The sequence below is a fragment of the Diorhabda carinulata genome, chromosome X (assembly GCF_026250575.1).
Source record: "Diorhabda carinulata isolate Delta chromosome X, icDioCari1.1, whole genome shotgun sequence".
NCBI classification, from domain to species: Eukaryota; Metazoa; Arthropoda; class Insecta; order Coleoptera; family Chrysomelidae; genus Diorhabda; species Diorhabda carinulata.
The window spans coordinates 50,918,307-50,946,261 of record NC_079472.1 but is presented as its reverse complement, the minus strand read 5'-3'; the positions used below and the strand labels follow the sequence as shown (position 1 = coordinate 50,946,261).

Below are 27,955 nucleotides of genomic sequence, written 5' to 3'. Positions count from 1 at the left end.
TTGAAGTTGACTCTTAACTTGGGTCACTATCTGCAGATACCTGATCGTTATCTTCTGCTTCTGATCAATGTGAAGGCTTTGGTACTGGAAGTCTGGCACTTCACTAATTGATTCTTTGGTTCGGTTTAAATAATTGGTATAGCAATTGGCCTATGTTACACAACATTTATGTGGAACCCAGGATTTAACCAGATTCCTCACAGAAAATCCAAAATAGTCTAAATAGCACTGTTTAATTAATGATGTGAATATTCGGCGCTGAAATTTAAAAGTTAGTTCTCCACACACATAATAAAAACTTTCGGGATTATTAAAATACTTTCGTGGCATGTTTAAGACGTAACAAAAGTATAAGAGGTGTAAGCGTTGACTGCGATAGTAATACAATCTTCTAAATGGAATTATTAAAAAAACACGTATATAAATTCAGAAATAAACTGGACGTGATTGAAACAAAATTATTATATATTATTAGTGAGGGTACATCAACATGAATAAAAAGCATTACAAAGTTTGTGTGTCAAAAAAAGTGTTTGCCATGTAATTAATTCATTAACATTATTTCTTGGTATAAGAGTACAGATTTTATTAAACATTTTTTGGAAAACTGACAGTAAATAACAAGCTCGGACCTTAAGCAACATCTGTGTGAATACTTTTGAAAGCGGAATATTATTTACATTTCATGACAAGAAGCACATGCAGAATAATACATACGTAACTTTTCTTCAGTTTCTTCAATTTTATTCCCATTTAAAACTACTCGATCTGTCAGATTTGTGTAAAATTGACAAATAACATCAGAAACATGGCGAGAACTAGCAATATAATCATCTTAGCAAAAATATTGTCAAACTACTCTCGTAAACATTTATAGTTACGATACTTTCCCCGCAGGCGTTAGAATTTTGTTGTGCACAGATAATATAACTGACTAATTTGATTTTTATTTGTTATATTATAATTCAGCATTAAAAAGTGACCCACAATTAACATAAGATTTAAATTTGCCACCAATCGTGCAGTAAAATTCTCTCTGTTACTAATAGGTATGATCCATTCCTCTGGTTTGGTAAAAAGGAAACATAATATAGCTGAAGAAGATGCTAAATCTATAACGTCTTTAAGAAACGCTGGGGCCATTCCAATAGCTTTAACCAATGTATCTGAATTATGCATGTGGTGGGAGAGTGCCAATAAAGTGCATGGCAGGTCACGTAACCCTTATGATATAAACAGGATTGTTGGAGGATCTTCTGGAGGAGAAGGATGCGCGCAAGCTGCTGCCATCTCAGCGTTCGGTAAGTACATATTTTATAATTAGATCCATAAATAAATTAGGAGTAATTATAAACGGTATGAAATTTATTATTTTATGTACAAAAAAGGTACTTTACAAATGAGGGGTTATTGTAAGTAGTCACTACCACTACAAACAATGCGGGCTGATGAGCAGTAAAGATCGCTTTTCTTACAGCCACATCATACCGCACCGTATCCTGTTTTTCAATAGCAAAATATTTTTTTATCAACTTCCCAGTGTATTAGATTCAATCTAAACAACCCAAACAATGTATTGACTATTTTTGACATTCGACCTTTCTGTATATTTTTCCGCGTACTTCTTCATTTCTTCTTTGACATACGATAGACTTGCAGTCTGGTGAATGGCTTCATTGGTTATAATCCATGGGACTAGTGTCATCCTTAGGAAATTTCTGTATAAATGCAATATTTGAATTTGCGGCAATTCCTCATTATTTTAGTCATAGGTGAAGACTGTTTTTAAGATGGTTTTGTAAATTAATACTTGATTTCCATACTGAATACATTGTTTACACTACCACTACATCAACACTCACAATTACACTATATGTTAATAAATAAATCCAGCGGGAAAATCTCCTTGACTGGAATCTTCACATTTATTCCTCAACTACTAAACTTAGAGTGGGCTGAGAGGAATAGGATCTTTAATATTCTCTATTTAAGTTGTTTTTCAAATGCATACAACAATTTAATATTGGATACATTTTCAACAATACCAGTGATCGTGACGGGAAGTATATCGGGCAAACTAGAAGAAACGTTATTGTCTGGTTTAAAGAGCATACAGCTCATTTAAATATAGACGGACCGAAAAATCGTGTGTTGCCGATCACGCTGCTAATCATGACATAAATATTAATAATGTAAAATTCTAAAAAGATGTATCCAATAACAAACTGTTGAATGCAGTTGAAAGCATTGAACTTGCTAAATGTAAGAGTAGCTTGAATAGGACAAAGGGCCAATAACAAAAACTACATAGAGTTGTTGGATCGTTTGAATGCAAAAATCAAGGAACAACGGCCTCATATGCCGAAGAAAAAACCATTGTTTCATCAAGACAATGCATCGATTCACAAGTCGATAGAAATGATAATTAAATACGCTTCGAATCGCTTTTTCATCCACCGTATAGTCCAGATTTGGGACCCAGTGCCTACTGGCTATTCGCTAATATAAAAAAAATGCTCCACGGTAAGAAATTTAGCTCAAATGAAGAAGTAATTGCTGAAAATAAAACCTTTATTTGAGGCAAAAGATCAATACTTCTACAAGCACGGCATGGAGAAGAAGATTTTTGGCAAAAACATGTGTTTTTCTTAGTTAGTCTCACGACTTATTTAGTGATGTGCTACATTGCTACATTGTAAGACAAATTAATACTTTATAGATACAATGCGTTTTGAAAAGAAATTTGTGCTGCTGCGCCTTGTACAATAGAAGCTACGAATCAGACACACCAAACAGGAGAGGAGTTAAACTGTTTTTCATAATTTCCCTATCACTATTAGCGTCAAGTACACTCCTGCCGACTTTAAACAACCACACATTTTGATCTGAAGCCTAAGGTAAAAATTTTTTTTGGAGTTCTTTGAAGCTATCGAGATTGTATTTATATATTGTAATAGTTTAAACTAATTAAAATAAATTTATGTAATGTTTGATTTTGTGCGAATAACCAACTCTATCATGAAACGTTAAATTAAAATAACAAAAAATCCATCAAAACATAATATAAAAATTTTATTGAAGTGAATATCCATTGTTGAAATCATTTCATGGCCAATATCATGTGTAATAATTGTTCAGTGTTTCCGGTTTGAAAATCAGAACCTTGAATTCTTCCAACCGATCAATGTTACAGGATGGACAATAAAACATCATTTGCAACAAAACTTGTCCCTATAAAAACCTGAAAATTACATTACATTACCCACAGATTTCTGTCACTCAAAGACTCAAAAGATGAGCTTATTGAGCATGTTTTGCCAGATATAAAGGAACAGTTCAATAACCATAATTGGCTGGATGAACGAGCAATATTGGTGGCAAAAAATAAAAATGTCGATGATCTCAATGCGACCATTCAGAATTTTTTTCCCGGACATCTGTTTTCCTTCAAATCAGTCGACACCGTACTATCCCACTGAGTTTTTTTCACAATTTGCAGTTAAAAATAGGATTAGTTGTCATCATGCTGCGTAACATTAATCAACTGTTCAATGGAAAAAGACTGGTCGTGAAAAGGTGATAAATAACGTCATTGAGGCCGAATTCATGAAGGGAAAATACAAAGGAGAGGATGTCTTGATCTCGCGTATACCAATGATTCCAACGTTAAACGTTTAAAATTTCTGGTGCGTCTGGCCTTTGCGATGACCATAAATAAATCGCAAGGCCAATCATTGCAAGCTTGCGAATTCAATTTGGAGTTTCCTTAATTCGTGCGCATTCCCAGATCACCTGACTTAAATCATATCGATTTTTTATATGGGGCTATATGAAGTCCTTAGTGTACGAGAAAATAATCAAATCTGAACAAGATGTAATAGCTAGGATTCAAGCTGCGGCAGAAATCCTTCAATCCCATCCAAATTTATTTTCAAAAACACGTTTTTCAATAAAAAAACGGTATAATAAGTATATTGAAGTGAGCCGCCAACAGTTTGAACAATTAAAATTTTTATTTTTTTAACTACTTCCGCTTAATCATTATTCGAAATTAAATAAGTAATAAATTAATTTGTAAATTACTTAGTGCATGCAGCCTTTTGTTTCTACAATACCGTTCATTTTAGCTCCATAAAAGGCTATTAGTTTTACAACTAAAAGATATCATGCAATTAAAAAAAAATGCTCTTGTGGCGTGAAAAATAGGGGGATAAAAGTGACAACTAACCCTGTCAGCGCACCACTAGTTTAAGTTTTCCAAAGTTTGTTTATGTCAAAATATTACTTCATTAAGGAGCATATTGGTCACCAAATTTGAAAAAAAAATTTAAAGGCGTTCTTGATTTATGGCAAATTTTTGATTTTGATATAAAATTTTTGAACACCCTATCATTTATCATTATCATTTATTAAGATCTCTCTGTGGTAAAGCGTACATAAAAGATTATACAAATGTATTGCACGATAGATAAACTTTTTGATGAATAGATTTCCGATTGATGTTGAGCTTTTCGTGGTTTTAAGAAGAAAATAGTTTTTTCTGTTGGAGCTGCATTTTTTGATGATTACAATTTTTCGAATCGTTATATCTCAGAAACGATTACTCGTAGGAATAAAAGTATTAATACGTTTTCTGAAAATAATTTTGTGATCTACAATTTTTGTCTAAGGTATTTTTTTGATAAAACTTACCGTTTTGCTGAAAATCGCGAAAAACTAATTTTTTGACCTTTGACGTTGAAAAACATTTTTTCCACCCAAGGGAATGATGGAAAACATTAAAATTTAATTTTTAATTATATTTCAGTGTCAATATCATATTTTGATAAAGACTTAAAGAAAAGTCGAAACTTCAACTTTTATCTATCTTTCAAAAATTATTAAAAAAACTAATTTTTAAAAACAGAAGAGACCTAAAATCAACATTTAGAAGCATTAATTAATAGAAGAATCATTGAAAAATTATGTGGCTGATTGACTTCACATATACGCACATGAACACGCACGCGCATACACACACGCACACACTGGAATTCGTTGTTACCCCCGCTTCCTACACACATACAAAGTTCTATCGAAATCAGATGTTGATACTTATCCGAAATCCCACCAAATGAATTGCCCCAAACTTACTCTAACTTTTCTAAAAAAATTTTCACGGCGTATATGCACCGTACTCGTATCTGCGCTCTAAGAAAAGAAATCTCTTTGTCCTTGTACAAACATCGAAAATATTGGCATATAATTTCGCTCTCTTTAGTCAAATAATCATCTTGAACACACTTTTGTACAACGAACAACTACAAAAAATAGAAAAATATGTGGTACAATGAAACCGTTTTATGGGACCATCCACAATTTTTTGTATTATTTATGTGTACATATTTATATAATTGCTAACAGAAAAAACATCTAATGCATTCATCCTCTGTGTGTTAAAAACTACAAGTAAATAGACGAAAATGTAATGGGGAAATTTCAATCTCCTTTGATATAAGTTCATTTCCCAGCCTGTCGATCCCGCAGTACCTTGACTTTATGGGATCCAATAATTTGGGAACTGATGTAATCGAAGATTGCTTAAAGTATATGTATAGAGCAAAATTAGTCTCAGTACAATGAATTCTTCAAACAAAACGAAGAAACAACAATAGACAATTGCCTATTACCGTTTTTGGCTGAACTATTCACGCATCATTTTTAAAAGCAAATCAATCAAGAGCTTAAGTATGTCCCAGGGATCGGAAGGAATAATTAACAGAGATTAACGATTAAAAAACAATCGTTGGGTAATCCTAGGAATAAAATACCAAATTTGGAAAAGAGTGGTAGATATGAAATTAGCTTTGGTGATTGTGATGGGAAGTATATTGGACAGACTAGGAGATCCGTTAATGTCCGGTTTAAAGAGCACAGCTTATTAAAAATATAGACGGGCCGAAAAATTGAGTAGGTATTGCCGATCTCGCTGCCAGTCATTATCATGACATAAATATTAATAATGTAAAATTGTTGAAAAATGTATCCAATAATGAATTGTTGGATGCATTTGAAAGCATTGAAATTGCTAAATATGAAAACAGCTTAAATAGGGACAAAGGACCATTTCCTTACAGCCCACTCTATAGTTTAGTAGTCAAGGAATTAATGTGAAAATTCCCTCCAAGGAGGTTTTCCCGCTGAGAATAATTCTTGCGGGAGAAGGAAAAATTTAGTAGTAAGTCAAGTTAATAGGTTTTAGTTTACCTTCAGTCTCTGGAGGCGATAACTTTCTTTTATTTACTTTGAGAGTATAATGATATTTTTTGGATGACAACAAATTAAAGATGGGTTTCAACCAGCACGATGGACTGAACAGGTTTAAAGAGCGACCGGTATTGTCAATAAAAATAGAAGATACCCTCATACCTACGAGGAACTATCCAATCTAAACAATTCTAAGCAGTACAAAGCTTTTCAATAGCAGAAACTATAAACTCATTTTTATCCAACGAGTTATTTGTTGTAATATTCGTTAAAATATTATGTATTATTATAATATTAATTGTGTATTCAGTTATTCATGAAGGTTTTCTTGCGTGACTCATTTTCAACGTAACATACTGTTATAAACCAATAACTATAATTCGAAATGTTGTCATTGTGATTAGGTAGACATATTTTTCGAAATACGATGTGGCTATTTTCAAACAATTGTTTGACAGCAATATAAATTAGATAGTGCCCTATTACGGTAATACTATTATTACATTTTGAATTAATTGGTGTATGAAAAGTCTTTTTAGTAAGGCTATAAAGTAGAGTTCTACTGAACAAACTTGGAAATTAAGTTGGAATTTAGAGACGGAAGTTAAACTGAATAACTTGATTATCGCAAGGCGCGTCACACTTCGTAATTAGTGTTGATGTAGTGGTAGCAATGTGTTCAGAAATTTGAGATTGAATATAGGTTGAGTTAAGAACCGACAAAAGTTTTTATGAAGTATGAAGAAGTATTTGTAGGAACATGAATTGATTATTGATTTCAAAATCACAATAGTCAGGTGTTATTTATTATTCTGAATTTAAAAAGAAGATACCTAGAAGTGACTTCAAGGAAATGTGTCATATGCACGAATTTTTGTAGAAAAACCTGAATAAAAATCATTATCATGTACGAAAAGCTATTAGCTATGACAACCCCACTTCAAATTTTCAAGCTCGGCGTACTACGATAATCATTCAATATCTAAGTAGTTATCTATATTTGGCCATCTTTCTTTGATTCAGTGCTGCCTATAGTTGGATGTGAATTTTTTTAACAGCAATATTGGAGAAGTAGGTCTTTTACCATGCGTTCCATATTTTCATTTCGATAAGTGCTTGTTTTGATTGCCGACCACTATGATCAACGTTTTAACTGGTGCAGAGAATGGAAGCACTAGGAGGTAGAATGGCGAAATCAGCGCTATGAATCTTTACTTTATAGAAAGTCCTTTTCCAACAAGACAACGCGCGTCCACATATTGCACGTCTAACTAGTACTTCGAGAAGCTGGCGTTAATGTTTTGCTGTGTTAACACCCCCGTCTTAAGATTTGAATTTCATCGAACTTGTATGGAGGTGGTGATAGTCCACTTTGTAATATTTTCCAGGCGCAGTTAATCCACGAAGCCAACAGTTATTTGTAAGGATGTGCTATAAGCAGACATCGACCACCGCCATTTATCTATGACTAGTTGTCATCAAAATTGTATCTACGGTTTCATATTATCAAAATATCAGTGAGTTAAATTATTCCGTCGTTGAATTTGTAAAATTCTTAGGGCTTTTTGTGGACAATTCCTTAAAATGGGAGTTACATATTGCCGCCTTATCTAAAAAATTAAGTTCCACCTTTTTTGCGCTGAGATCAGTTTCCAAAGGATTGAACTTATCCATCTCCTTAACCGTCTATTATGCCCTTATTGAGTCGCATCTCCTTTTATGCCATTCCCTTCTGGGCTACGTGTGTTGCAACTCAATTTGAGAGAATCTTCAGACTACAAAAGAGAACCATTAGATATTCACTCGGACTAAACAGTAAGGACTTCTTTGAAAGGTTTGAAAGGAAAAATTCTGACTCTTCCTTCCATATTCATCTTAGAATCCGTTTTTGTCTAATTCATAAACACGCTTCTCCAATTTCAGAAAGATCGTTGCACGACTATCCACTTAGGAACGCGGAGTACGATCTTTACCTACCTACTCCACGTTCAGAATTAGTTAAGGGCTCAATATCTTACAATGCAAAAAATGCACAATCACCTGCCAATTGAAATCAAATCGATATCAACTTTTCTCGCATTTCGCAATAATTTGAGGGCATATTCACTGGAAATTGCCTTCTACTCTGTAAACGACTTCTATTCTTATAATAATTAATTCCGGTTTAATATTTGCTGTGGACTTCTTACGACTTATATACTAATTATAACCTATTACTATTAGCTATAAATTTATTACTTATTGTGGTTTTCTTCTGTATATTGAAATTTGATTTGATTCGTGTTATCTTTATTTAGTTATTTTTGTTTTTTTTCTAGTTTTTACAAGCTTTTGTCTATAAATTGTAACAGTTTTTTGACAAAAAAGCTTTTCTCTTCCTTCTGGGTGATTGCTAATGTCTTTGAGTATATTAATGCAATATTCGAAATTTCAACTTAAGCTCTTTCTTTGTCGGTGTTATAAGACATATACATCGTATTGCACTTACACTCTTAGTAGAACATGAACTGAATAGAATGAGATGTTGGTTTGGACCGACAGTCAAGCAGCTCAAAATAAAGTGAAGATAATCAAATAAATCTAGTTAACTGTTGATTAGTGCGATAAAGTTCAGGGTCTCCTTATTCTTTTCAGATTCAATTTAAAAATTTGAGGGATATAACCATCATTAGTATTCACAATATTATTTACACTTTTTCAAATAAAACACCTCATATTTTATTGGATATATTTTTGAGTCAGCTTCAGCTTGACTTCCCCATTACAATAATATAGAGTTGTGATGTGTTATACTGGGTATTTCAAAACTTATAACCAATTATTCATAAAAATCGTAACAAGTTCAGTACCCTGTAGAATGTAAGAGAAATTCAAAAATTAAGATCTGTTGCGGTCAAAGCAATCGAATAGTAGTAAAAATGATTTATTTTGTTAATAATCATTAAATCAGATACATGGTGAATGAAAATACTAATACAATATTTTCTCGGCTTTTCTAAATGAATCACCCTGTACTTTATGTGAGTATCAAAAAGTACTACCAACACGCATCTTCTTATCAAGCATTTCCTATACCTGAAATTATTAGTTCTTGAGATATTTTGATTTTAGTAATAAAGAATTCAAACGGTTTTCAAATATCCAATAAAATATAGGATGTTTCATATAAAAAAATGTCTCTTTGATATGACACAACCTGTAAGATTGTAAAAAATTTTAAAATATGAACACTAATGATGACTATAATCCCACAAATTTTCAAATTGATATCTCAAAGGACTAGAGGCTCAGAACTTTATTATACTAATCAATCACCTTGTGTAATTAATAATATTTATTATTTTACAAATTTTCCATAGAAATTTTATTTTTCTGAGATGTAGGGATAAAACTAGAACTCAACAAGTATACGATTTGTTTAATGCAAAGTACTCAGATAGAACTATAGTTCGATAAACAGTCGGTCAAATTTAGAAAAAATTTAGTAAAACTGATCATGTTCAAAATATTCAAATTGTTGGACTTAACAATGATAATCCCAATCGCCTTATACAGTTTTGGGACAAGATTTATCCAACCGCACTCCAAACCAAATGTTGCAAAAAAGTTATATCATTCCTTGCCGATGTTTCCAAACGCCAACAATCCCAATTTACCAGATAATAGTGCAACGTGTAGATAACTGCACGCCGTCTAAAGACGCCGATCATAATTTAATGTTTTGGAAACTATTAAAAATGGTATGAGGTTTCGAGATATAAAAATAAGTTAACAGAAGTTTCCAGTCAGAAGTTGTCTATTACTAAAAAGTTTCAGAATTATTGCAAGAGCATAGGATGTGAAACAGACCCGTGTATATGGACCAAATTTTTTTATTTTAAATGAAACACCGTGTATGTTATTATTTTTTTGAATCCTTCAGAAAATTATAGACGTAATTCATCTGAAAATATTTCTTGAACAGTTGAAAACAGGTGTAGGACAGTGGGTAGCATTTAAAATAAGACAGTTTGTATTGGTCACTCTCACATGATACACCCTGTATAGTTTTATCTTTGAAAAAAATGCGCATTTAAAAATACAAATAGATGTGCTCAAGCGTTTTTCACAACACGACCCGATTTATTTATTAACAAATTCATTCCACTTGGCTGTTCCATACCGTATATAGAGTGTTCCGGGACTTGATGCAAAATAATCGGGAGTGAAAAGATGCCCTAAAAATAATGCTGTGACTTGAAAAAATTTTCTGAGTTGTAGGCCTTTAAAGTTGCGAAGTCAGAACTTATATTTAAGTAATTTTTTTTTAAATTATACACTCGAACATTATGCATTTTTAATGGCTGATTACGTAGTGTGTTTGACGGAATAAATAATTCTACACTACTATCTGAAGGCTAGAGGCAGCTCATGCCCGATGGTTAACAATCCGTAGATTATTAGATTGTTGTACATGCCAAGGAAACCGTTCGCCATAGAGAGACATTCTGGAAAAAATCATCATAAATTGTAATTATGTATTGAAAATACTTACAGGAGAGGAGGTATTAAAACACAATCAAACATTTCTAATTGAACTGTAAAATTGAAATGTAGGAAAATTTAGTTAGTTAGCCTACAGCTTATCAAATAAAAACAAAAAAACTATATTAAATGTTGTACACTTCTACTCTATCTATTTGATAAGTTACTTCTACATATTTGACAAGTTGTAGGCCAATGAATATAATTTTTCTACATTTCAATTTCACCCAAACAGACGACGACAGATTACAGGGCCAATCGTTTTTCAGATTTTTTTATGGTCTGTTTTTAAGAATACCGGCTAGAAACTCATCCAATTTACTTTATTTAATGAGTTGCTGACAACCCAGAGTAAAATCTACGATGAACAATAAAATAATTTTTTCCGTTTATTACGGAAAAATTTCTTTCAGCAACAAATTTTGGTCATTTCGGAATTTCAAGTCACCTGTATTTTATAATCTCCTCATTGTCCTAATACTATGAAATTAACTTAGGAAAACGCAACACATTCACACGAAACCAGACGAGTCGCTTTGAATCGGATAGCGAAGCGAGCAGTTCTTGAACGCCTAGGAGTCGGCAGAGCTACGCTACTCCCTGAGATTTCGGCACACATACTCAGTTGAGTTTTACGTTTTGTTTATATTTGTTTGTATATTGTATATAGATTTAAGTGATTATCGAACTTTGTTTATAGTGTTTATAGTTTATATATTAGAAAGATCATCAAGATGCCCAGATCTTACACGTCTTGATTTATTTCTATGGTATTATTTAAAATCATAGGATTTCAATTGATGTAGATCAAATTAGATACGATGTTAATAAAATTACTCCGATATGTGCTTGCTTATTGTCAATAAACCGTTGAATAGCATTTAATGGTATTTAATTTAGTCGAAAAAGTATTAATCAATTTAATATTGCAGTTTTTCATTAATTATTCTCGAAAGAAATTAAGTTACTATATTAAATGAGGTATCATAAGAAAAGACCTAAATTTCAATTTCAGGATTTTTATCTATAATAAAATTTGGGCAAAATAATGAATTGGTTCCAGCCGTGCTCTGTATATAAATTTTCAAAAAATCACACCTCTTATATTTTCCAAAAAATATTTCGACATGATGTTTACCTTTAATTAACAAATTATTTTATTTTAGGTATTGGCTCAGATATCGGTGGTTCCATCCGCATGCCTTCATTCTTCAATGGAATTTTCGGTCACAAACCATCTCCATTTGTTGTGTCTAACCATGGTCAATATCCAGAACCAGTAACTGAGGAACAAGATAGATTTTTAGGCATCGGTCCTATGTGTCGTAGAGCGGAAGATCTTCTTCCAATATTGAAAGTTTTGACTGCTTCCCATAAGGAGAAATTAAAATTAGACGAACCAGTGGATGTGACAAAATTAAAATGGTACTACCAGGATAATGACAGTGGTTCCTTTATGGTTTCATCTGTCGTGCCCGAAATCAAGCAACTGTTTACTAAAATTTGTAAGCATTTGGATAAAGCCTACGGTGTTAAAGCAACCAAGGTATGTCTTATTTTAAATAATCATAACACTCAATTTGGCATTAACCTTTAAAATGATCGTTCGATAATAAATATATTTTTCCAAGTTTATGCATTTTGACATTGATTTCAAGGACGTAAGTAAGAATTACCAAAAAGGTAATCTCCTCTATGAAAACAGTGGACTTCTGCATGGAATATTCACACAATAAACTCAAATTTTGATGTCAGCTCAATATTGATGGAATAATTGGTTTATGATGCTATATAAACCAGTGAAAGCTCTAAATTTTATGTGAAAAGAATTTAATTAACTTCTGAGAAGGAATTCTGCAGGAATAAGAAAAAATCTTACATACTTCAAAGGATGTAAGTATATTTACTAGTCTCTGGTGAATATTACTTACATCCTTTTCAGGGTATATAAATTTTACTGCTGTACTCACTTACTTTCTTTTCCGCAACCTCTTCTACCATAGGTCTAGAGGTGATATTCCTTCTCCATTTAATTCTTTAAATTTTTTGCTTCTTGTTCAGCTCGTCTCCAATTCAGTACTATTTTTACTATTTACTATTTCTTCATTCGCTTTACTCCTGGGCCTGCTTTTTCTCTTCTTTTTGGTTTGTTTCGTTTTCCCATGACTTTAACTGTTCTGTCCTCCTTCATTCCAACTATATTTCCAAACCATCTTTATTGTTGTTGTTCGATTTTTTTCACTGCACTCACCACGTTTAATTCGCATCTATTTATGTCGTTTCTTGTTTTATCGAGTCTCTTAACCCCTTCTCAGTATCTTCATTTCGCAAGTTGTTATTTTTTTGCTTCAGCTTGTTGGTTAGAACCCATGTTTCGCAACCCTAGATCAGCATTGGTAATGGTACTGATTCGTAGATTTTTGTTCGTTTTGTTATTCATTTTTTGTCGAAGTATGTTCTGTACAGAGCTTGTCTTATTTACATTATTGACTACCTCTTAATCAAATCTTCCATCTGGTTTTACGATTGTCCCAAGATACTTGAGTCTGTTAAGGCTCTTCTTTTCTAATTCTTGTATTTCCAACGGTACTTCCTCTGGTTTGTCCGTATTGCTCCTCTTCATAACTCCACTTATGTATTTTATTTTGGAGCTCTTCTTTTGTGTTAGGGAATATTAGTAGGTCGTCCGCTTACAGTTCGTTTATGTAGTTGGCTCTCAGTCTGTTGTATCCTTTGTATGTTTTCTTTTCTTCTTTGTTCACTTCTTTTGCTATTCCGTCCATGACTAGAAGAAACAATAACGGGTATGAAACGACTTCTTGTCTCACTCCTTTGGAAGGTACAAAACTACTTGTCTTCTTCCCGCTAACTCGTACCACATTCTCTGTTTCCTTATATATATTTTCAACTTTGTTTATCAATTGTTCACTAACTTTTCTATTCCTCGTTACTTCCCATATATTTTCTCTGTTTATATTATCGAAGGCTTTCTCTAAATCAACTGTATCAACATAAATCCCATTGTCTGTATCTGTTAATTTTTCTGTTATTTACCTAAAAGTGATGATGTTAATATGTTTGTTTAAATATTTTTTTCTACTATCTTACTCGCAACCAAAATTTTCAACCACTAAATGACCATTTCCCTCACAGAGAGGAAAATTGTTTTCTGAGGGAGTAAATTTTTTTTACTCTCTGGAGACAAAATGTTTTCCTCATTTGCTGTTTGGAAAAAAGATATAAAGATTTCATTTGAAAATATTTTATTATTTTTCAATTATGTATAAGAATTCAAATTAAAAATTGATTTAAATTAATTATGCAATTCGATGGATGAATTCTTGGAAATTATTCCTCCCGAATTGTAACTTTCAATTGATATACTAATAATTTTAACTTGAAGAATATTCATTGATGATGAAGTGGTTAGTTTTAATAATGGAAGACTATTGACCAGTCCTTAGTTATGACCTTAATTATTCACTTGGCACACGAGTTTTACAAATTTCATGTTAAGGTGTAGTAGAAAAAACTATATACGTGCCTCAAGAGGAAAATGCGCTTTCTCCCTAGGATAATAATCAAAGTATCCAAGGGGAGAAACGCATTATTTTTCTCTCTTGGTATGTAAATAGCTATTCCCATTAATAGATGCTACGAGGGTTGCTACTTAAGTTTTGACATAGACAAATAAAAACAAATATTTATAATTGGATATGGCTTCATTATTTTTCAAAATATTCTACATCCTAAACTCCTTCGATCTTATTCCGTCTATTCGAACTTTCCCTTTACGTTTTCATTTCTTTTGTTATCTCTGTTATTTTTCTTGGGATTTCTTTTTTCCTCATACTATCTCTTACTATTTTCCTATTTATTGAGTCGAATGCAGCTTTCAAATTGATGGATGTAATGTATAATTCTTCTCCCTATTCTATTTTCTTCCAATTTATTTTTGATCTGCGAGGATAAGAAGAAATTATTAAATGTCAAACAAAGACTGTAAGGAGTATGAAATTTTGACTGTTCAAAAAAGTTTGAGCTAATGTGTGAGAGTTCGTATTGTCGAGGTGCAGAATGATTGGTCTTCTGCGATTGATTTTCCTATTTTTTAAAACACTTTTGGCAAACAAATGCTGATATACCATGAACAATTGACAGTTCTACGTTGTTCTAATGAAACGGTGGCGACATGTCCGGTGTTATTCCGAAAAAACAGGCAACCATTTGCTTCGAAGTTTTCATTCACGTTGAAAGACCCATGCAGTCGATTTAGTTTCGGGTTTATATGCATATATTCATGATTCGTCGTTTGTCATGATCTTATAGACGTTTTTTGAAGCACCGCGATTGAACTTTTTCAGCATTTATTTGCACCAATCGACATAAGGTGTCTAATGATAAATATTTTTGACCGCCTAATGCAATATTCAATGTATGCTAGAGGTAGTAATGCCCGGGTATTCTTCGATCTCACGTTTTGTCACATGACGATCTTGCAATATCAATTTACGTACAGCAAAGATGTTTTCCGAAAAAATATCCGATTTTGGAGGACTCACGAAGTTCATCCTGTAGCGAAATGCGACCACGATTGAATTCGGACAACCAGCGAAATACGGTGGCTCGCGATGGTACTTCTTCACCAAAAGTCGATCGACATCATCGCACGAAAATGTTCGCGATTTAGACCCATTTTATGACCAAGATGTATCTATAAACAACGCAGATAGCACTCGTATGACAACTTATTCGGAAATCGTTCATCATTGAAAATATCAAACTTTATGATGGAAATATCAGATTTAACATATTCACATCAGTGTTGCCATATCACGAAACTTATCACGTTGAGCCTCGGTGCGGTCCATAGGCCTACAACTGAACTGACCCCAGAGGGGTCCTATGAACTGCACGATCTAATTTATCAAACCTTCTCCACGGCCAAAGGGACCGTATTTAATAGTTATTTACGTTATAAGTCCGGGAAGTGATTTAGTACGGTACGAGATAGATATTTATGAACGAGGCGACGAAGGAGCCGAGTCAAGAATGTCTAATTGAATACCGTAATAATAACATTACGGACGTAAAGTCCGAAGTCACTAAGGTAACATTGTAAACAAAGGAAGACATTGAATTTTTGGAAATACAAAAAATTTTTCCGAAAGAATGGCTGATAATTCAAATAATATTGCTGAGATAAGGAAAATTCGTAGATCAAAGAGCTGGAATACACACTGTTGGCGGGGCACCTAAAAAAAATGCTGAATTCCTCGATCCAGAAAAGTACACCGGACATTGCTTCAGAAGGACTCCGTCAACGTTGTTGCCCAACGCTAGGGCTGATATAAATGTTTTAAAACGGCATGGTGGATGGAAGAGTTCAACAGTGGCTGAAAAATATGTGGAAGAATCCGTTGAGAGCAGAAATAAAATAGCAAGAATTATACAAGGGGGTGAAACTTTTGTACAAATTTTAAACCAAAAACACACATTTTCCAGCATTATTGAAAATACAAAAGTACACCCAGTAATTTCTACAATAAAGATTTCAGGTAACAGTAGTTGCACCATTACTGTTAACATTCAAAAATTAGAATACAAGTTTAGTTATTGATGTTAATTGATTTTTCATTTCTAATAATTTCAAATGATATTTGGACACTTTAAGAGTATTGTAAAGTAAAAGGATACCGTAAAGTATGAAATAAATGTGTTTTTTTGGAACATTATCCTACACTTGGTCCATTTTCATGATCTTCAACTCCATTGTAAAACAAAAACCCTCACTTTTCATATTTTTTTTTGTTTTCTTCAACATAATTCAAATAATATTTGATTGAAATTGTTCATTTGTGTTACCTTGACGTTACGTTGATCTTTCATTTTTCAAAACAAAACGAACATTTTTGTACAATTTACATAAAAGCATAACTCTTCGTTCAAAGGATAAAAAAGCTAACAAAATTTTGTTTTTCCATAGTGCATCTAGAGTGTACCTTCAAAAAAAGATAATGAAAATATTTATTTCGAATAAAAAGTGCAAAATATGTTTTTCGTGATCTGGGCCCTGGGGAAAGTTTTAGCGGTAAACTTTTCCTCGGGAACGGAGCGGGCCTATAGACCACATACAAACAATATCAATTTTTCGCACTATTTATTTCCAAAAATTTTTCCTTGAATCCACACCCTTTATGATATGTAAAAAGACAAAAAAAATTTTTGGGCACAGAGAAAACTTTATTAAAGACAAAAATATAAGGGCCCGTGATAATAATTTATTTAAATGTAAGTCAATATATCATCAGTTCATCATAAAGGTGTCAGCTTCTAGTATAAATTTTATTATTATCTACATATTAATTTACAATCCGAGCGCGTACGTAAACCTTATTTTATCATATTTTATCTTCATTTTCATGGTATCTTTTGATCTGAATAACCAACCAAAATCATTTGTTTTATCACTTTGACTTATTTTATGCTAATATAATCCGTTGGCCTAAACAATATGCATATGACTAGGAAAATTTGGAAGCGGTTAGATAAACAGATTACAAAAATGAGATAATAAATATTAGAATGTAGATATTAACAAAGTGTTTTCTTTTAAATATTTTATATATTCAGGTGATAACGAGACTAAATCGAATTATAATATGTTGAGGCCAATATTATGGGGTAATATTCACAATTTTCATGATAACTTGTAGAAAAGCTTCAGGCATTCCAAAATGTTTCCAAAAAATACAATGTGGGCCATATGTATGGAAAAAATTTGAGCATTATTATGTACTATGTGAAGAAAACCTGAAACAGGTCGATTTTCATTCTTAAATTGACAATTTAGTGTATGATAATATTATCCCCTTCCCGCACCTCCTCGAAAATTTTAAATTAGATGTGACACTTTGTTGGAAAGGGATTTTAGTCATCTGTTCAGAGATATGAAGTTTTTTTCCAAATTTGGTGCAATTATAACTGAGAAACTTAATTTTCAATATCTAAAATTTTTATAATGTCTCTATCACAAAACTTATACTCATAATGTCGCAAAATATTTACTTTACAATTAAATTAAATGTTCAAAATTACCACCATTCATTTTTTGACAATAACCGTGGCGATTTTGGAATTCTCGTACAACATTAATTTAGTTTACTTTAGATTTTAAATAACCTCATAAAAAGTAATCGATAGGAGTCAAATCGGGGGATCTAGCCGGCAATTCGATCGTTCCACGTCTTCCAATCAACCTATTCGGAAAAACCTCTTTAAATAATTTCTAACTGTACGTGCAAAACGTAGTGGAGCTCCGTCTTGTTGGTAGTAAATAGATCAATTGATCTCATTTGTATTATTAACAGCAGCAAAAAGTCTTTGTAATGTAGGCACTAAGAAGTCAATTAAAAAATCTAGTTGAACCTCAAAATTAACTGTGTCCACAAAAAAATAAGGGCCAATAATTTTATTGTTAATGATACCAGACCAAACGTTCACTTTTCGAGGATATTGAGTGTGAGCCTCACACATTCAGTTAGGATTTTCTCTGCTCCAATATCTACAATTCTGTTCGTTAACCTTTCTGTTTAAATGAAACGTCGCTTCATCAGAAAAAACTATTTTATGACCTGCAAATCTGCGTTCATTCTGTCCATCATCAATTCACAGAATTCTTTCCTTCTATCAAAATCATCTTAGTTAAACTCCTGAAATAACTGAACTTGTAAGGGTGGTATTTTACTTTATGCAAATTTCTAATATTCAACCCTTTCCTGTTTGTCGCAAATATTTTATCATATCCCTTTCTATGTTGTCTCCTCTTTTTCCTATTTTAATTTTCCCTATTGTTAAGTTACAACAAACAACGTTTTATTAAACTAAAAATACTTTATTTTCACAAGAGGGCATTACATGTGCCCTCCGGTATAAAATTCCCAGTGCTGATATGGCCGCCCGAACGGTTACATTCCGCGAATGCAGAGGATTTTGATGTTTTGCTTCTGTGTTCTCTGCAGCCCAGTAACGGCAATTCTATCTATTGACAAAATGAGCTTCGTCGGAGAACAGAATATTGTTGAAACTCTGAAAGCGTCCCAACATTATTCCAACAAAATCTAGTCTTAAAATTAAATCATTTGACTGTAATTTCTTCATAAGATGAATTTTATAAGGGTATAATTTCAGATCGACAAAATACGTCGCAAAGATAATCTGGATACCACAAGTTCGGCTGAACGCTTGCGAGTCGATGGACCAGGATGAAATTCAACTGAAGCTCCAACTTGTTGAATTGTGTCTTCTATTCTTGTTGATCTTGGGCGTCCCGTAAGCTTCTGATTGAGAGTCGAACCAGTAGCTTCGAACTTTCTAACCCACGATCGAATCACACTTTCCCTCGGACACTGATTTATGTTATGTAATCCAAACTCACGTCGAAACAAACGCCGAACAATTGCGCACGCATCGCCATTTTTGTAATAATGTTTAATGCAAAATACACGTTGCGCTCTGGTGAGTTTGTAAAATCGTACGCCTTTCCGGCCCATCCTGTACTTGACTATCTTACTCACATAATCAAGAAAAATAATTTGGGTTAGAAATAATTTACATACAAAAATAAAACAGAGAAGTAGTTGAATAGTAAATCTCTCGTCAAAACCTGCTTTAAAAAATGGTTAAAAAAGTCAGCATAAAAAATCACTCGTACCAGGAAGGATTAGTTTCTTAATTCGTGAGAATAAACTAACTTCTGACCATTCAATGTCCGTGTAAGACGTTTTGTACTTTAAAATATTAGGTTCATCTTTAACACTCATCATTTTCACTTCTGAGACTTTTATCTCAATCAAAATAATACCTAGTCACTAATTCAGTTTTGCAGTGAAATAAAATCATTGTGTGACAGCTCATTTACTCACAGTGGCTTCTTAGTTTTTTTAATGTTAATTTAATATATTCGCGGGTAGTTTGTGCCCTCAAGCAATGGCTTCTAATGCGTGGTATTTTAATATGAGCTCTCATATCATTTTCAATAGTTTCGACAACAGTATAATTCTGCTCATATTTTTCTGACACTGTTTATGTTTGGCAAGACAATTCTTCTACTTTACGATACAACGTATCTAACCAGCGATAAATAGTTAAACTAGTTTCCTGGCACTAACAGTACAATTAAAGAGATTTTCTCATTTTTTTACTTATGACACTATGTGTTTTGTTTCTAAATTAGATTATTATTTTGGAATCAAACTTTGATTTTGTTAATTTTGGCCGTAAATTACGTAAGTTTTACCTGTATGCGATGGTCAGATCAAATCGTTGCTTTATTTATACACTTTTTCCAACCAAAACAAAAACAACCCTGATGGAAATGAAGGCTACGACTGTATTGATTTGTTCGAAGTAATGATAGGCACAGTATTCGTTCTATTGAAAACCTTTTAAACGGATATTACACCTACCCTCATTTAAAATTTTTGCAGGGTTAATTTCTAGCCACTAGAGAGTTGTAGAAGCAAGTAAAACTAAGGCCCTCCGCACACGGGTCGACTCATTTGCAATTTTAGTTTGCAACTTGACTGCACAACGGGCAATCGGAGTTGTGCAACCAGTTGCAACTGGAGTCCGCACACAGGAGGGTTATGAATGCAACAGTTGGCAACAGAACCCGGACGAGTGAAATTATATTTCTATAATTTTACTTTATGTAATGCTAGTTTTTGAAAATGCATTCTAGCAATGGTGAGTCTAAGGAAGAAATGGTAGATTACTATCAGTAATCGTTTTTTATAATAACCAGGAAGGTGGTAGTTGTACAACACTTCATGCTTCTCCACTTCTTCAACAAAAGAAATATTGTTTGGTGAGATTAATTACTCATTTTTAATAATAAAGGCCTTCCGCACCCGTAGTCTTCTATTGTACGGCAATCAACTACGCGACTGGGATTGCAGGCAGCGTCACGTTTCCAACTGTATTTGAGTTGACGACTGGCAGTGAAACACAGAAAAGGTTGCGCGTGACTGCCGTTGACAACTCGAATTGCAAATGAGTCGACCCGTGTGCGGAGTTGTACAGCAATCGCTTTCACAATTACGTAAAAAATAAAAAAATCTGCTGGTTTAGATCCTCTCTATTTGTTCATGAAAAATATATAAACTGTTTTAATAAGAAATCTGAAATGAGATTCTAGAGTTTGAAAAGGTCTACGAGCAATATATATCCGCGATGAAATATACTCGTAGAGCACAAAATAAACCGTAGAAAGGATTATAGTAATGCAACTAGCTATTGACGGTATGGATTTCGAAATATAGCAAAATATAGAGACTATTAGATCGAGAAAATAAATGTATAACAGTTTTCTCTGTTTTCAGGTAAATTTCAAAAGATTTGCCAAAAGTGGTGCAATGTGGTTCGCTAACATGAAATCTCCGAATGGACCTTCGTTCAGACAACAACTCGCTAACTTGAATGGTACTGTCAACCCGTGGATGGAATTGGTAAAGTGGGTTTTCGGCTTATCAGAGCATACATTCATTGGTATAATGACATGTTTGGCAGAAAAGGGAGGTTGTAAATATGGAGATGAAAAATATGACTATTTAGTTCAGGTAAGAATAATAAAATATTAATGACCTACAATTTTTCAAATGTTGTAAGAGATGAGGTCAAAAAATAGAAAGAGTATTTCTGGAATTATAATGAAAATTATACTTTAATTGTTTTTTTTAGTATACATCTCATGACTATACCAACACGCATTCTATCTGACCTGTGTTTCGATAGCCAATTTATAGTCCTCGGGAAACAAAATCAAAAAATTTTTGACAACTGTGAAAATTCACTTCTAAATGTTCATCTATTGTGTGGAAACTGGATACCTATATTCTAAATAACATACTAAACTCTAGATGACATAATCGAGACTAATTCTCTCCCCAGACCAGGATGAGCAAAAGTGTGTAACTATGATATCTATGAGAAGAATTAAACTTGGTTTGAATAATCCGACTACCGTACTTGACGAATGCTGAACCATTAAGATCCTCGTATCTGCATACAAACCGCTTCTAAGAGTAACTCACTTATGACGCGGCCTGTAATATAACAGTTCGTGGGAAGCAATCTTAATCCTTCAAGTCCAGGAAAACCGACAAATCATCGCCGGATTCTTTACTAAAATCAGATCGGAAAGGAACAAAGTTTTCATACTGTAGCTCTGTTTGGTAGACCTCATCGTTTTACCTTCTTTGTTTTATTGTAGATCACTATGAGCATTTTTCCTATTGCCCAAAGAACACAATTTTTGACCACGTGTCCATATTAACTCAAGTTCTTTTAGGTCGATTCAGAAAGATAGAATAAAAAGAGTATTTCTTGTTATAGATACAGCTGCAAAGAGATTTTTTAGTATTAGTGAATGATGGACTTATTGCGGTTTAGTAGTCTCAGAAAAAAAAAATACTCCGCTGTAATTCTCAAGCATAACTTGTAATTAACAAATGGGTTTGAATGGTAACGATTTACCCGAGTCGGCTGTACTAAAAGAGTTAATAATTATATTTTAATGAACATTTTTTGTAAATACTTAATACTTAATGGTAATACTGGTAACTTAATATTGGTAAACAAGGCAATAAATGTCAAGTAAATTTACACAGCTAAAAAATTGCAAAAATTTCAATTAACAGAGGTGTACAGAGGTCAGGAAATTTTCAAACCGAATATTTTAAAGAAAGGATATTCGACAGATGGATCTATAAGTGAAAATAGAAAACTTTTTTGGAAAATAATTTGGCAAAGGAAAGCGTAAAATCAACATTGGTTTGTAATTAAAATGAACATTGGTACTCCTGAACTGAAATAAACAGTAAGGCATTACAGCATCTCAAATCTCAATATCTGCAAACACACTAGATAGAACAGGAAGACTTACTAAATTGCTGCCGATAGATGTACTAAAATTTATTAATGGATATGGAATGAAAGAATCATGAATTTCAAAATAACGAGACGTGATATAAAACATTTTATTTTGATATTATGTATATTTATTTAGTATCACCTTCAATATATACCCTCTCATCTATCCATACATCGCTCCATGTGATCTTCCATTGTTCAAAACAGAGCAGGAAGTCGTTTTTTATCAGTTCCTTCAGGATGCACATCGCTTTTTCTTTCACAGCTTCAACAAAGTCCAATTTTGTTCCTTTTGATGCAAATGTAATTCGACACACATTATTTCCTTTTCTAATAAATTTGAGATATTTTCAATCGCATTCAAGTGTCAATATAAATATTTTTGCGAACTTCTTGTTGTTCAAATGTGATAATAATTTTACGCACCCGTTTTACACATACTTTTCCCATATTAAAATGTTCATGTAAAATTTGTCGCATATATTCTTTATCAATTCCTAAGATTTAGCAAGAGCACAAATACTTAGCCGCTAGACAAATCGAACAAGATTTGACTTTTTCGATATTTTCAATCCTTTTTGACGTGGAAGGGCCACCCAAACGTGAATAATCTTAAACATCTTCTTGGCCATCTTGAAAACGTTGCCGTTTTGAAGTTGACACTTCTAAATTTTTGGTATGGTCATAATTTTTTTATTTTCAATCAGTTCTACTGTTTCCAGTTGGTTAAGACTTACTTAACAAAATAGTGAAAAAATACAAAACTTATTAAATTGAAGCCCTAGAACAAACTTAATAACATATGTTATATTAATTATTGTGTCTATCGATATTAATTAAAACGATAATCACTGTTCATCTTATCAGTAATTTGTTTTCCAGGAACGAAATAATCTTCGGCGAGAGCTACTTGAGCTTCTTGGTAATGATGGAGTATTCCTGTATCCGACTCATCCTACTGCAGCTCCATACCACAACGAGCCGTTAGTTAAACCCTTCAATTTTTCGTATACAGCTGTGATAAATATTCTGGGCTTACCTGCCACACACTGTCCAATGGGTCTAGACAAAAATGGTTTGCCCATTGGTATACAGGTAATAGCAGCAGAGAATAACGATCGATTGTGTTTAGCAGTAGCTAGAGAAATTGAAAAAGCATTTGGTGGCTGGATACCTCCAGCTATTAAAGCTTAAATTACTCAAAATAGAGCACGGAAAGAAGTCGGGGTTATTTTCTTCTTTGTTATAATTTTATAACAAATAAATTTGTTGGTAAAATTATCAACTAGTTGCTTTATTTTGAACTCTGACATTTTTTCTTTTTATGCCTAAGTATTTGAAAATTTATAAAAAAATTAACGCAAAAGATTGTACTGTGCTTTTCCATATTTTATATGAACTTTTATAACTACGAAATTATTTTTCAAAAACTATATATTTACAATACACATATACTATTATATTTATGATTATTTTTGTTATTAAAATATAGATGTAATTTTTTATACATGTTAAAGCCTAATATCGATATATTTGTACATTTTTGATTGTTTGACGTAACAAATTGTTTAAATTCAAAACAATTTCAATATTTTTTGGGAACCATTGCAGTTTTGGTATATATGCTAAACGAGTAGAAACTTTTTGTTATCCGAGTATTTCTGAGTATCACCAAAAAAGACAGTGAATTATTTTATTAAAAACAAAGTTAAAAGGTAACAGGAGTCTCCTGCAAAGTAGTGCTCTTTTCGATAATGTTTTATCCCAAGATAAATATTAGCTTGGTAGCGTTCTTGCAAAGTTTTTTCTGAAATTGCTTTAATTTTTTCTATCTCTGCGATTTTGCTGTATAATGTGGAAAGACAAGTAGATTTTTAGCGACCTACAATTCGCAAATCAAAACAACTTTGAACACGCGTTGTCATGTTGAAGAAGAAAGATGTTGAACAATTTTTCAGGTGTACGTCATCGAATATCTTTTCACAAACGTTCTAGTACCCAAAAGTCTGTTTGAATTAACACTTTTGGCCATTTTTTTCAAATTGTCATCTATTTTTGATTTGAAGTGGTGTCCCGACCGTTCCTCATCCTTACTGACCCAATTCGACTTTTAAATCGCTCAAACCACTCACTATAAACTGATTTTAACATTTCAAAAACGTTGCCACCTTCTTTCAATGTGAAACAATCTTAATGTGTTGTTCAATACCCCTATTCTGAGACTCTATAAACTAGAAATGGTTTTAAACTTGTTACTACTTACCCAAGCATATAAGGGTATGAGACATACTAGTTGAAATGAACGCATCATAACTGTTGTTGCTATCAAAAATAATTCATTGTATTTTGTTGAACAAACCTCGTATATCATATTCGCCAAAAGAGTAAATAATCGTTAATTTATTTTTTCTTGGAACAATTAGTATAATAAATTCATATAGTAGCAAATTATTTTACTCTTCGAAAGCAACAATTGCAATTTCACTTGTGTCTTAAAAATATCAAAGATTGTTGAGTAGCAATACATATAACCTCTCAAAAATGAGCTTCAAGCGGTATTGGAAAATATTTTGGGTAATATTCTGTATCAATATAAAATCGTCAGCAGTATTAATTATAATCTACCAGTCTAATTGCAATGCGATGGATTATAATAAAACTCAACTGTTACACTAAATTATCTTTTCTTTTCTTCATCTTCTGAATATAGTTTTTATCAGTATAATGGTCAGGGTCAGGATGGTCAGTTTTTGGTATATGAATATATTCGACAGTAAATTTTTATTTTGTAATTTTTTTTTGAAAAATTGGATAATTTACAATTTTTTCTTGTTATCAAACATAAATACATAAACATGTACGTTAGGTTAATTTAGCTTTGCCATTGGTACAGCGCATTCGATTTTTTTATATGGAGTAGACCACGGTTCTCAAAAGTTTGGCCGCCCCTGTTACAGAGCATTAACCTTAAAGATAATCAGCAAATGCAAGCTCGAGCCAAAAATAAATCCGCGACTACATTCTGCTAGAGAGGAGTGTTCCATAAAATTTTTTCCAATATATTATGTTCGTTATTGGAAACATTGGAACTACCGGTAACAGTAACAATTTTATTTCCTTCAAAAAAGTATATGAAAACATGCAATGTTGCTAACTGTGTCAAATTAAAAGCTTCAATTAGGTATTATCGAATGAATTGAAATATACATACATCACAGAAATGATATATTTGAACTATAATCATATTAATTAGTTGGAAAGGAAATGTATCCTTTATAGATAAAAAAACAAGATTTAGAGAAAATACGCCATTTACAATATTTAAAATAATTTATAAAACATACACTGTCTTTCTATCATGGTAATATTGAATTTTGATGATAACTTGGTCAAGTCTGATTGCTACTATTTAGTTTATGCTCTATTAAAAGATCTGTCATCAGCATAAATATAGAAAAATCAATTGAAATTTACTAGTTTTAAAAATGGTGCTGTGAATATAGATTATAAATAATAATTTCACAACAGAAAATGTTATTGTAAACTGAAATGGGAAAATTTCTACTGTACTATTCACGGTTTGGTTCTAATACCACAAAATACTCATACTATATACCCACAGTCTTTCCAAATAAAAAAGGAATCGTATTTATTACGAACGAATTTTCATGAATGGTTTGAAAAATTTACAGTTGCATCATATGTTGGACAAGAACTAGCATCAGTTTTATTAAGATTTGTAGAACCGTTAAAATTAGTTTATAATAATTACGAGACATGTATAGGATTCGATAGTCTCATTGCTATCGAGAGACTAGCTGCCTTCTATTTACACTCAAGCGAACTGAGACACTCAGTTATGTATCTTATACTTAAACATTATCTAAGTGTCGTGATTCATCATTATTATTGGTAAGCCAACTGTCAGTTACTCGTAGCATAAGAAACGACATAAATAAAATAATATTATGTATAAGATTATTCATATCACTAACTGTTTGCTGTCACTCAGTATTGTGTACTTAATTGCATATTTTGATGACAAAATCTGACTACGTCATGTCTTCAACATCACTTTCAATTCGAGTTTAAAAAACTCACTAAAGCACACGGTCTCAAGATTATGCAAATTGCTGGTAAAAACTCAGTTAGGCTTCACTTGTAAGATGAAAAGGAAGGTGCATTGAACTGAGTTATGTCGTCACAAATGCGAATAATCTGAGTTTAGATGTAAATAGAAAGCAGCTTTATTCTCTAATATAATAAGTTTTTATTCTTTAGCATTTGATTTTAAAATATACTGAAGGGCTGTTGCTTGAGAGTTTTGACAACAGAACTTCTCAACAACATCGTCCGATATTCTAAGAAATCATCGATTCCGATCAAGTTTATCTTAGGGTATTGTCTAGTACAGTTTACAACATGATACGATTCCGCATCTAAAATCTGAGACCTAATTCCAGAGCATTCATCTGCACGTTTTTGGGTTTGGAATTTACAAAGTTATTACCCAGTCATTGATATCATTAACTAAAATTCATCTACATATTCTCTTTTCTTGTTCTCTATTGCAGCTTTATTTTATTATCGACCTTTTAATTTAATGTTAAAAATAAATGTTGTATTGTCTGATGTTTCCTTGTGGCTAAAATTTTCTTCAAATGTATACCAACCATTTTGGGTCAAATTAATTCCATCAAACTTCAATAAACTTATATCACTTTCAATTTCTATTATTGTATTGTTGAGCCATTTTATCAAAAGAATTCTTCATTCAAGTTTTAACAAAAATGAATTGGTAGATAGGGTGTAAAAATAAGTAAAGCAACTCTAACAAGTAACAAGCCTATGTGCCTGTGAATTGGGAAGAAACAATTTTTTTGGATAAAAAATATTTTCTCAGGGCTTTATACCCCCAAACTATTTTTATGTTGAGTATAACATAATTGCTCTTAATCCACATGTCTCAATGAGTAGTTGTTTCTAGAAACTCAATCCTAAGGTGTAGAATTGTTTATAGTTAATGGAAATTGACTGTTATTTTTGAGTAACCATCACAGTGTGTTTCATACTTTTTTAATGACCAATATGATCACATTTATGTATTTTTAGAAATATTTGTATCTACATACCAGTTAAACTAGTAAATAGTACACTCCTTGTATTTATACAAACATTTATGTGAGAACTTGAGATTGTGCATTATTTTTTATAATTGTTAAATATTTTATAATAAAATGGGCTTCTTGTTGTA

General features: G+C 32.4%; 1 protein-coding gene across 1 annotated transcript in view; it reads left to right on the top strand.

The window, feature by feature from the left end:
- Positions 1–27,955, top strand: part of LOC130902462 (fatty-acid amide hydrolase 2) — a 72,340-nt gene extending 44,385 nt beyond the window's left edge. Inside the window, exons 3-6 of the mRNA XM_057814628.1 lie at positions 1,050–1,301; positions 11,937–12,316; positions 21,153–21,389; positions 23,584–27,955. Of these exons, the coding sequence (XP_057670611.1) occupies positions 1,050–1,301; positions 11,937–12,316; positions 21,153–21,389; positions 23,584–23,895 (1,181 nt within the window). The 3' untranslated portion in view covers positions 23,896–27,955. The remainder of the gene's footprint in view (positions 1–1,049; positions 1,302–11,936; positions 12,317–21,152; positions 21,390–23,583) is intronic.